Genomic DNA, 12,961 nt, shown 5'->3' on the forward strand with positions numbered 1-12,961 from the left:
ATTCTACCTCAGAATCTTGGCTCTTTTGCAACTTCTCTTCTACTAGTTTTAATTCAGTTTGGATTTGGTTTAAGCGCTCAGACTGGTTTTGCGCAAGGGTTCTATTTCCTTCATATTTTTCCTCCATAACCCCCATGTGGAGATATGTGTAGGCTGTGAGTCGGACCATTTGAATCTGCGCCTCTTTAATACTCAGAGTCACGTACAACTTGCTCAAGGCTTGATGTAACAGGCCTCCGTCCTGTCACCCATCCATGTTCATGGTGGCGATCCGTTGCATCATTTCTACTAGCCAGGCCTCCTGATCTTGCTCTGCCATTCCCCTATAACTAATAGTTTGTGTAGAAGGTGCTGCCTAGCCATGTTTATCTCCACTGTGGTAATTCTGAAGAGTGATCTTCCTTTATTAAATTATTTCTATAAGGATAAACCTGTACTCTGTTTTGTCTAGTTCTGGGTTAATTTTAATTTATTTTTACTCACAGGCCTGACAAGTAGGGTCTATGTTTTGGGAAGGTGCTTTTACAGTGTAACACAGTTTTCTAACCCTAGGAAGTATCACTACTTTTTCTAGGTTAGCCTGCTGTGTTAAGATGTCACGGGTGGAAACACTTATCTCAATACCGACACGAGCCCCGACTGTGTCACAGATTTAAAGATATGGCACACTCCAGACCAGGACTCTTTCTACTGGCCAGGGATGCGGTGCACAATAAAAACTTTTTTAACTTTATTGTATTCAGATTGTATTTTTGAGAAGGCAGCCAACCCGTCTCACACCCTCCTTGACATACACCCCACGTGCAATGGACCATGAACCAGGCCGGTGTGTAATAATAAAATAATTATTTATTTTAATTTCAAATACAAAACAAACAGATTCAACATAAGGCACCAATCACCAGAGTGGTGATAACTACACAGCAACATGATAGGATACACTTAATTTAACTTTCTAACATCAGGCACATCAGGCAAAATGAATGAAAGCAAGGTCACTTTTTGGTAATACTTTTAAATGGAACAACTGTTATGCATTTCCCCTGTAACACTCCCCCAAACCCCTGTTAACCAAGTTTTATGTGGTGGAGAGGAGTAGCAAGGAGAGAGATGTAAGATGCAAAAAATCGGATTAGAAATCCGACCTACCACCCCTGAATGGGAGGCAACAATCGGATTGAACACTTGAAAAATGAGCAAAATGGCACTCGGAATTCACTGAATAGTTATTTTACATGTGTGGTTGAATGAATAAGACAAGAATTGGTGTGGCTGTTCTAAAGAAACAAGAAAACTACAAGCTACAAGGCAATGTACTAACAACATGCATACAAGTGGGAAAATCGACTTTGCAAAGGAAAAACAGTGCAGCAAGAATCATACATGTCAAAGTTGCAATTTCTTAGTTTTCACAGGTTTAAAACAATCAAACAGCTTAGAAAATGAACTAAATAGTCCAAATTGGAAATTAGTTTTACTGATGAGGTACAAAGGCACATAACAGGTATGATACTAAAGTGAAAGGGTGACTCTTGACAGTAAGGGATTCTTAATAGAAAAGAAAAATTGGATATTAAAAGGGAAACACTTTCACAGGCAAACTCGATTTTGTTAGAAAAATGATTGGTTCTACTGCAACTATATTTTAATGGCTAAATTATTAAAGAAAGACACAGTACGCAAAGAGGTTAATTTTCAAGCTTAACCTATTCCTGCCACATTCATCTATATGGGAAATTAATTTATTTATTGAAAATAGTACTAAGGATTTACACAACGGACTGAAATAATTTGGAAAGAATTGTGCAAATACATGGAGACTAACACAGATTCTTCTAGGAACAGAATAAACAGAGGAATGTACTATAGGGTTGGACAGAATGCAAGGTAACAGAGCAATGGATGCAGCTTTTTGGTTACTGGGGGAAGGGTGATACTTAGAAAATTCACTTGAATTGGGTAGCTTGGACAGCTAACTGTGTCTCTGGGCAGTGGAACAAGGACCTGGTCACTGCGTAGCAGCTAGGCTCTCCTCTAGGCTCTCCTCTAGGCCTCGTCACTGGATTCTCCCAAAGAGTCAGCAATCTTTCCCCCTTTCTCTCTGAATTATTGGGATTTTTGTAGGGATTAGTTCTGGATAGTGGTTCTGCCTGGATAGGAGATCCTGCCTGGATCTGGATCAGCTACCTCTGGCCTGGGTCTGGAGACTGGACTCTTGCAAGGCAAATTTTGAATGTCTGGATCTGTGAATGTTGATTTTTGACTGTTGGATTTATGAATGTCCTGACTCTATGCCTCCTCCTTTTATAAGCAGGATGACATCACAGGATTGTATACTATGTGGGCAGAAATTACCTGGACATACCTCTAAGATGGGGTAGGTCAGGCTGTGGATGACACTGTCTCCCTGTAAGCAGATTGAACCCAGGGAAGTGACATCAGTTTTAATGTGGGTGTTTTGTGATGTGCTTTCTTCCACCAAAGTTACTTTTTCCAAAATCAGTTATGAAACAAAACCCTTATATTTACACTTGTTATCCTCCTGAAAATCAGATGGGCAGACCCCAAATTTCACAAGGAATATTCCATTCCAAACCCCATGTCTGTGCGATGCTGTTTTGTTCTTCTGGCAATCTTTCAACATTTATATGGAAAATGTTTCACCTAAAATTCTACAAATGGCCACACATAAGCCTAACATTGTCAGGCATATCACCATTAAATTTTACATCTGTGTCATGTACGCTTACCTCAGAATGGCACTTTAATGCCATTTGCGACCCCACTTGCTAGCAAGACCCAAATAGTCTCATTTTATTTGAGCAAAAATTACATCACAACCATCATAATTTCACATTACTGCTTATTCAGATTACTGAAATAAATGTCTTAATATAAAAAGTATTTTAAACTAATGGGCCAGCTTTGTTCCCAAAAATGGCCAGTCTTTCCAACCACACAGCCAAATGTCTTTCTCTGTTCAACGTTGCCATGGCTTCTCCTTTGAAGTCCTTCACTTTAAATGCAGGGGATTTCACACTTCTGAGGCAAACACATGGGTTTGGGTTTGAAACCCCTTTCATTCTTGGGAGCATCTCTGCCATGCAGTCTGAGGGACCCTGTAATTTTCACACCTGTCAGCACAGAGAACAGGGTCCCTTCCCTAGCAGCATGAAATCACGGGGACGTGTGACATTTGGCCTTTGAGCCAAACTGGTTTTACCAGAATGCCTGCCTCAGTTAGGCTGTTGAAGTTCTTTTTGTGAAGAAAAACAAAAAAAACACAGAGTTAATATACCTATATTTTTGCAGCTTTTCTTCCCCAAATGTCCAGTTGACTTTCTGGGCATTTTACAGTATTATTTCCCATTTAGCTTCCATAATGTAATTTCTTTTCTCTGCAAGGCAAAATAACAAAGGTTATTTTTTTTTTTGTCATTTAACAAAAATGTGGTTTTCCTCGCATTTTGCCTTCTGAAAGCTTTCATAGCTATGGTCAATTTCTACACACACGGATATGCTCAAGAAATGGGTTCTTTGAAATCGACACCAAACAAAGGGAGAGAGAGGTCTCCTTTTGAAGAGCTTTGCATGTGTTAATTTGTTGCAAAAGTGAACACTGGCCGTTCGGCCTACAGGGAATTTCTCTGCTCTTCACAGATTTTACTTGACACAACAATGATTTTCAGGGAGGAATGGCCCTCATTTGATGATGTTCAGCCTGAATATAGATGTGCATGGCTGTGTTTTACTGGAACCAAACTTTTGTGATATTTAAAGATGGAAATAGCACCAGTGCAAGGTCATTTTAAACACAGAACATTTTCTTGTTCAGTTTGAAGTTTTGCAAATCACAGCACTGCAACTCTGCGCCGGGCTGCCTTTGAATTCCTATTTTTTGGATTCACATGTAGAAATAATTGCAGCCATTCTAGGGGTGTTGATGCTCTATCTCTCCCCATATGTGCTCAGCTGAGACAGCGCAGCCATTACTTCGCTAACTGCTAAAACGCAGTTTTATGATGCAGGGGAATATGTGCTCAGCAGACACAGAACACCATCTTCAGCCCAACTCACACCCAGGGCAGAACCCTCAACTGGATCGCACAGCATAACTGTCCACTCAACATCACTGGAAACACTCCCACCCCATGGTCTGACCACCATATCATCACCTTTAGCATCCTCACCACTAGCCCCTCCACTCCTTCACCCTAACCCCTGCCACCATGGCTCGCAAGAAGCTCCCGTCCGCTCACTAAGGATAGGCTACTTCCCTTCCTCCAAGGCCCAGACTTCAGACCACATTTCTCCACAGACCCAGAAACCCCCGCATCAACTTATGATGTTGCTATCAAAGCAGCTATCAACTCCATTGCCTCACTTAAACCCTGTGAATCTAAACCCACCACCCACTCCAATTCCTGGTTCACCCCGGACCTCCTCACACTCCACAACGAAAAAAAGGCTGTAATTACACAGTGGCAAACGTCCCACTCTGACAAAGATAAGTTGATATTCAAAACTCACTCCACCAATTACAAAAAGGCAATCACCCAAGCTAAGGCCAAATCCTTTGAATCCAGAATCTCAGAAGCCCAATCGAGCACTAAAGAAATCTTCGCCATTTTCAGGGAGCTAGAGTCACCAACTCCCGCCCCCCAGAATTTCACCAAAGACAAAGCATGGTGCAATGAAATTCAAACGGCCATGCAAACCAAATTGAGCCTCCTCCTAAACAAAATTCTAGCTGCTAAGCAAGCCCTGCCTAATACACATATCCCTGTCTCAGCACCAGTCTCTGACCCCCCCCAACCCCTCGCCTTCAAACCCATACAGGAAAAAGACATCATCAATATAATGAGGAACATCAAACCCTCCAACTGTAATGGTGATGCCGGCCCAGCCAATATCATCAAGGACTGCACAGAAGCGCTAGCTCCCTTCCTGACAGCCTTTGTCAATGCGTCCTTTGCCACAGGGAAAGTCCCTGCCTCCTTCAAGGAAGCATGGGTCCGCCCCCTCTTAAAAAACCAACCCTCGATCCCACCTCCCCTAACAACTATAGACCCATCACCACCGTCCCATTCCTCCTCAAAATACTGGACAAAGCAGCCTACCTGCAGGTTCAACACTTCATTGAAGAGAACAAACTCCTCGGACTCCGCCAATCTGGTTTCCGCCCCAGACACGGGACTGAACCCGCCCTACTTGACCTGAAAAACCAGATGGACGATGCCAGAGACATGGGCAAACCAGCACTTCTCCTACTTCTTGACCTATCCGCGGCGTTCGATCTCGTAGATAATGACGTCCTATGCCATCACCTCTCCTCCACAGCCAAGTTCTCCCCTGATGCCACAGCATGGATCACCTCCTTCCTACAATACAGAACCATGCAAGTATTCTCTGAGTTAGCCTCCGCCTCACCCACGTTGATACTCTGTGGGGTGCCCCAAGGCTCCTGCCTCTCCCCCACCCTCTACAACATCTTCACACGACCTCTCTTCCTCATCCTCGACGCTATGGGCATTTACTACACCAACTATGCTGACAATACCCAGATCCTCCTCACCCTCACTGGCAACTATGACACTGACTCCTTGACCCTTAACAACCTTTACAACACCATCCAAGCCTGGATGGCAGACAATGGACTATGCCTCAACTCTGACAAGACTGAACTCCTCCTAGTAGGTTCCCCCGAAACTCTAAAAAATCTAGACTCCCAATTCAGTCACTTCACCATCAACATCATCAAAATACCTGTCTCAGACTCAGTAAAAACTCTGGGAGTCTACTTGGATTCAAACCTATCCATGGACAGACAAGTCAACGCAATTGCCTCTTCAGCCGCATATCATGCTAAAATTATCAACGCAGTCAGGCCCTTTCTCTCCAAAGAAAACTGCACAAACATAGCCAGAGCCATCACCGGATCCAGGCTACATTACTGTAATGTTCTCTTCCTAGGAACCTCCAACAAAAACTTGGAAAGGCTACAGGTTATCCAGAATAGTGCTCTCTGTGCAGCCCAAGGCATTGCTAAAAGGGAACACATCTCGGCGCCCAGAAAACCAGCCCACTGGCTCCCAATAAAGGAAAGAATCGTCTTCAATGCTCTGACATTGACCCACAAGTGCATTCACCTCACTACTCCTGACTACCTCTCACAAAGGATCCACCCCGTCTCTTCTACAAGACCAACCAGATCACCCTATACCAACATGCTCTGGGTGCCACTAGTAAAAAGAGCCAGAGCGGGCGGATCCAGCTTCCCATATCTCGCACCCACACACTGGAATGCCCTACCTCCCACAATTCGAGGTGAGGCCTCCCTCATCGCTTTCCGTAAAGCAATGAAAACCATCCTATTCTCATTAGGTCCCTCGTAACTGCTTGAATTCTAAACATTTGACCCACTGCATAAGTTGTAATACAAATTGCATAAGTTTGTAATGATGGAACTATTTCTGTATTGATTTATGTATTGATTTTTAAGATGCTAACGACTGCTACCATGCCTGTACCTCTGTAACTAAGCTCTTACAAGTAACAGCGCCTCAATGCCGCCGGGCTGCTTGCGTGCTATACAAATTTAAACAAATAAATAAATAAATAAACATTTGTAACTTCCTGTTGGGCTGGTTAATGTACCCCACAGAAACCAGACGTGGACCCCTTGATCACTGTGCCTAGAGAGGAACAGCTCCACCTCATTGATGAGGGGCAACAAGGCTGAAACACATGTATGGAGTTGCTGTGGTACTCTTGTTCAAAGGAGGTTTGCCTGGCATTTCGGTGCTGGACTGCCTTTGTGGGCAGGGCAAAGACTGATATTCAAATGGATATTCCTACTTTGTGAAAAGTACTTTGAACAAAAAGTGATGGGTGCGGACTCTCAAAGTGGGTGAAAACCACTGAACAGGCTATCATGCCGTGTTCTTCCTAGAGAGGGGTGCATGTAACCTTTTTTGTATTTTTGCAGGGAACTTGGGGTTGGTCAGCCTAAGTTATCTGGGGGAACCCAGATGTGGACCCTTTGCTCACTGTGCTTAAAGAGGCACAGCTCCACCTCACTGATGAGGCCCAACAAGGCTGAAAAACATGTATGGGGTTGCTGTTGGCACTCTTGTTCAAAGGAGGTTTGCCTGGCATTTCGGGTCTGGACTGCCCTTGTGGGTGGGACAAAGACAGAAATGCACATGGATATTCCTCCTTTGTGAAAAGTACAGTGAGCAAAAAGCAAAAAAGCTGCAGACTCTCAAAGTGGCTAAAAACCACTAAACAGGTTATCATGCCGTGTTCTATCTGGAGAGGGGCGCCTGCTACCTTCCTTGTATTTTTTAAAGGAACTTGGGGTTGGTCACCCTAAGTTACCTGTGGGAACCCAGACATGGATCCCTTGCTCACTGTGCTTAGGGAGGCATAGCTCACCCTCACTCATGAGACCCAACAAGACTGAAACACATGTATGGGGTTGCTGTTGGTAATCTTGTTCAAAGGAGGATTGCCTGGCATATTGGTGCTGGACTGCCCTTGGGTGTGGGACAAAGACTGATATGCAAATGGATATTCCTCCTTTGTGAAAAGTACAGTGAGCAGAAAGTGATGGCTGCAGCCTCTCAAAGTGGATAAATACCACTGAACAGGTCATCTTGCTGTGTTATTTCTGGAGAGGGACGCCTGCAACCTTTTTTGTATTTTTGAAAGGAACTTGGGGTTCGTCACCCTAAGTCACCTGGGGGAACCCAGACGTGGACCCCTGGTCACTCTGCTTAGAGAGGCACAGCTCCACCTCCTTGATGAGGCCTAATAAGGCTGAAACACGTGTATGAGGTTGCTTTTGTACTCTTGTTCAAAGGAGGTTTGCCTGGCATTTTGGTGCTCGACTTCTCTTGTGGACGGGACAAAGATTGATATGCAAATGGTTATTCCTCCTTTGTGAAAATACAGTGAGCAAAAAGCGATGGCTGTGGCCCCTCAAAGTGGGTAAAAACCACTGAACAGGTTATCATGCTGTGTTCTTTATGGATAGGGACATGTATTGAACTATTGCTTTTCTGCAGCACTTTGTGCATGTGTAATCTTCCTTTTCTATATTGGGAAGCTCACTCGATTCTTTACATCGGCATTACTTTCTTCAGGATTTATATATCATCTTTAGCCAGTATCTCGAGACGTCATGCACACTTCTTATGACATCATTAATTAATTGGTTAGCTTCTTTTCACAAACCTTCAGGTTTTTCCTCCTGCAGGTTATCATCACGTCAAGGGTACTTTCGATATGGTTCTCTCCATGGGTATCTTCTATCAAACACTTGCTGCGGTATTGGTTTTATGGCTGTTGTTAGGCATGGCACAATTTCATGTCTCCAATACAGGGGAGGTAGGGGGCGGGATCTGTTGCAGAGGCACACAGCTGCTCCTCTACACCAATGTGTTGGGAATCGCCCATAATAAAGGAACATTGTAATTAAGGGCATAAAATACTTATGTACCTTGTAGAGTGGAGCCCAATGTTCTGCAAAGAAATTAAGCCAGGAGTGGAGGGAGAAATTTCAGGCCCAAAGGACCACTATTCACCTTTCCGGAGATAATATCTTTGTTATTACTGAGAAGAAAAAGAGATTTGATCCATTGAAGTGAAACATGGAAGAGATGTTGCAAAAGACATAATACTTTAGGGTTATTCTTACTTTCCTCTCCTTCCCTCACAAGTTCACTTTCTCTAGAGCTCTGGTTCTCTCTAGGCTGGGCTACTGCAGCAGCCTCTTTCTAAATATGCATGCTTCTACTCTTCAGCCTCTGCAACTCATCCAAAACAGGACTGCAAGACTTGTCCTTGGCCTCAAGCCCAGGGATCGTTTCTCTCCAGCACTGAAATCTCTGCATTGGCTCCCAGTGGCTGCAAGGATTAAGTTCAAGACCCTCTGCATTGTCCACAAGGACTTCTGGGGCCTGGGTCCCAAATACCTCCAACTCTCTTCATAAATACCTTCCTACTTGAGCTTGTCGCCCCTCCACCTCCAACTCCTTCAGGGTCAGTCGCTTCTCAAAGCAACAAGCTCGTGATAGATCTCTTTTTTCGGCTGGGGGCTCCCTCTGGAACAGCCTCCCTGTCTCTCTGAAACTTGAGGAGAATTATCTCCGGTTACGAAGCACCTCAAGACCTTCCTCTTTGCTTCTGCCTTCTCTCCTCCTCTCCCCTGTTGATTTTCTGTCTGATGATGCACTGTCACCTGGCTACCCTCTAATTTCAGGCCCAGGTCACTGCCCACCTAGTTGAACACCTGAACTGTCTCCCGGCAATCCTTGCACTTGAGTCTGTATCTTAACCCTACAGTCCCCCACCTGCACTTTTGGATACCTGCTGTCTGCACTTACCCTTGTACCTGCCACCTGATGGCCACACTTCTTGTTATTGTTTTAATCCCATGTACAGCACTGCTCCGTCCCTTGGCACTTTTCCCCTCCCCCTTCCCTGCACTGGTGCGATCTCAATGTCACTTGGCCTAGAAGGATTGTTGTCTCTGTCCCCCTTCTGTTCCCCCTTCCTTGCCTCGTCACACCCTGAAACACTTGTGTATAGCCGCGTTAAAAATGCCATATCAAATCATAATCAAACTTCAAAGAACTAGTAAGCAGGGAATTGGGAAGTAGAGGCTGAATCAAGTCATGCAGCATTGAGTGATCAATAACATGTTATATATTGTATCAAGGTTTGGTTGAGTTGGAGCTGCAGCAAGATCACGGGAGGCGGAGGCTTTCCCCACACCTCATGTATTGTCTAGTAAGGATTGAACCCTGAATATCTTGCACTGATGAGTACAAAAAATGAATCGTGGTTTACAAAATGTGTCACAAAATGTTTTAATTAGCAGTTTAAGTAAGTCAGCCAATACATGTTTCAACCCATTTGGGTCTTTCTCAAGGCTATGATATTTGAAAAGTCCCCATGATTTGGTGGGCTAGATGGATTGCTAGTTGCCTGTATCAACTCGATAATCTGATGGTCAGATGTTCTATGAATAACAGGCCAAGAGATTGTCTCTCTAAGGGACCCCATCTGAACCGAAAGACCTCATGTCATCTTGTACATCAGCCGAAAGGCACAGCTGCCACAAGCCAATCTGGGCCCCTTATTCATAGAACCTTTGACCATCAGATTATTGAGTTGATAGAGGCAGCCTTGATGAGCATAGGAGTGCCATCTTTTTATCTTACCTTGCGGTTATTCATGAAACAGAATTACCTCATAATAATGGGTATGTTCGTCATTGCTCACACCTGTTTTGGCATAGATAGCTGTAAACGTTCAACACTATTACCAGGTTACATATGATTTCTTGCAGTTGGTTGGTGAATAAGAATGCACATTCTCTTTCATGTTAAGGACACTTCAGGTGTTATTGCTTCATCCATGGTGAATCAAAGCAGAGTGTGCATGCCTCTTGCAATTGTGTTACTTGAATCTTTGTGTCTGGTTGGACAAGAATAGAATACCTTTAACTTGGTTTTAAATAATGCCATAGAGACAGATTGGCTCACAACTGCATACACGTAGAACAGCTGACCTTGATTTGACAGTTAGTCTGCCTTCTCTTCAATTTTAGGATTGGGTTCGCTGTAGCCAGGCGTTTGGCACAGGAAGGGGCACATGTGGTTCTGAGTAGCCGGAATCAAAAGAATGTGAACAAGGCTGTGGATCAACTTAAATCCGAGAACCTGACTGTGTCTGGAATTGCTTGTGATGCTGGGAAGAAGGAAGACCAGCAAAGACTATTGGACATGGTGAGAGGAATCTCTACAATATTTGTATGGGAATGGACATAGCAACTTGAAATGTGTAAATAGTTGATAATGTGGTGGTTGCCCAAATGATATATATATATATATATATATATATATATATATATATATATATATATATTTGTGCATTTCTAGTAGTGTGGAATGACCTCACAGTTGATTCGTTTGATGTTATGATTATGATTTTATTTCATACCAGGATGTGACAAACTAAACCCTGAGGGAAGGAATAGACCAGTTTGTGCAATGGCATCAGTTGTCATCTTTCCGAAATCAGTTTACAATTAATATGTTGGCTGGGGAGGAAAAATGATCAGTGACTAGCTACAATTTTAGGGAGATTACTTACACTAATGCAAAGTGCAACAGTTATGTGTACCATAAAATAAAGCCACACAATGCTGCAGAAGTCTGCACTAAAAATGTATATTGTGTAAACATACTGAACTAACCACTGTGGCATACTGTTTTGGCTGATTGTGTCTCCAAATAAACATGGAGTAAAAGACAAAAGGGGACCAAACTACCAAAATACATTTTGATTAGACATCTGTGAATTTAGACTAATGTTGACCTTCTCCAGACTCACTCAGCTTCCCAAGGTCGATTGTGCCCTGCCCAGAAATGCATGACAGTACGTTCTACATATTATGGCCAAAGAACATATTTATTGATGATGAAATCACTTTATGTTGGTTGAACCCCTTACATGACTAGGCTAAATGAAAAATTTAAGGAGAGCATCTTTGATGTAGCATTTGATCTTGGGGAAAGAATATGTTAACTGTTCACGTATTTTGATTAAGAACGTTTGGGCTCCAGATCAATGTGGTATTTTTCAAAGCCTTACACATCAAAATTGCATCCTCCATGAAAAAGAACAACAGTCTGTGCCATCAGGTATGTACAATCTGTGGGGAGGCATAATGTTCTGGGTGAAAAAATATTCCCACTCCACCATTACACCAACAGTGTAGAATGTGTCTGTGAGTGTGTCAAATGTTTTGTTTTTCATGATATTTGTGCCTGGTGTGTAACAATGTTGGATAATTAAGAGGATCAACATTTGTGTGCTCCTTGATTGGATGAAAAGCCTAACATTTCTACCAATCAAACTGCGTGAAGATGCTGGACCTCTAAATTGACTGAAATGTACAAGCACACGGCACAAAAATTGTTACAAATCTAACAATAGATATTTATCTACAGGCTCTATTGGATTTCCTAGGAATGTTAATCCATTGGTTGCTGGAAAACATAGGAAAACCTTCATTTGCACTCTGCTGGTAGAAATGTCTCTAATACATACCAACCATGCCTCTCACATTTTCAGAGAGTTGATGGACAAAGTACTGTGATAGGTTGTGATGGATTGTCATTTGCCAAGGATATAGAAGCCGTGGCTTTTTTGATTTCTATTCATTTAGTAAAATGATGGCCATAACTCCATCTCTGAAAGGGAAATCTGCTGATCAGATTGCCCTTTCCTAAGCTCCACGCCAAAAGCATTGTGTATCTGCGCCCTGCTTCATCAGTATCCTGATCTGCAGTGCCTGCTCTACAGAGCAGTTTCAGAGGTCAAAGGTACACTTTTGAAAGCTGCAGTGACAGCCAAGTCTCTTCAGCGCATTTAAGATATGCACCCCTGTACAAAACTATGATGATTATAATACCCCATGCTGATTTTATGGTAAACTCTAAAAATAAGGCAGGCCTGAGTTAGAGCACGGTGCATGGCACTGCTCATACTCATTGCAGCTACATCTAATTTGATATCACACATATATCAGCCATCTATGCCCATTTCCGTTGTGGAAGGATTGTGTGTATTCTCCCCAGAAACGCTGGACATTGCCCTGCTGGCAGCAATGTAGCCTGGGGTATTTCTTTTCTGTGTTCCATTTGTAAGGGAAGTCACACCACAAGAAGCTGGACAGGAATCAAAGGGCACAATGAAGCACAAACGTCTTGGCCTCACACTAGGGTGTTTCATAGAAAAAGGCCTTTTGAAAAGGGAAGTGTGGAGTTAGTGTAGATAGGAAGAGCTCTGTAAAGTTAAGGGTGGTTTCCACAATCTTGTTTCTCTCTGCCTCAGCCTCTCCTTCCTGCCCCCTCCACATCCTTTAGCACAAAGTACTTTGGGTATA

General features: G+C 43.2%; 1 protein-coding gene across 1 annotated transcript in view; it reads left to right on the top strand.

Annotated features, from left to right (window-relative positions):
- LOC138491915 (dehydrogenase/reductase SDR family member 4-like) overlaps positions 1-12,961 on the top strand; it is a 295,693-nt gene that overhangs the window by 83,784 nt on the left and 198,948 nt on the right. The window contains exon 3 of the mRNA XM_069618778.1: positions 10,619-10,796. Within this exon, the coding sequence (XP_069474879.1) occupies positions 10,619-10,796 (178 nt within the window). The remainder of the gene's footprint in view (positions 1-10,618; positions 10,797-12,961) is intronic.

Source organism: Ambystoma mexicanum, chromosome 10 (genome assembly GCF_040938575.1).
Source record: "Ambystoma mexicanum isolate Mex_15411 chromosome 10, UKY_AmexF1_1, whole genome shotgun sequence".
Classification (NCBI taxonomy): Eukaryota; Metazoa; Chordata; class Amphibia; order Caudata; family Ambystomatidae; genus Ambystoma; species Ambystoma mexicanum.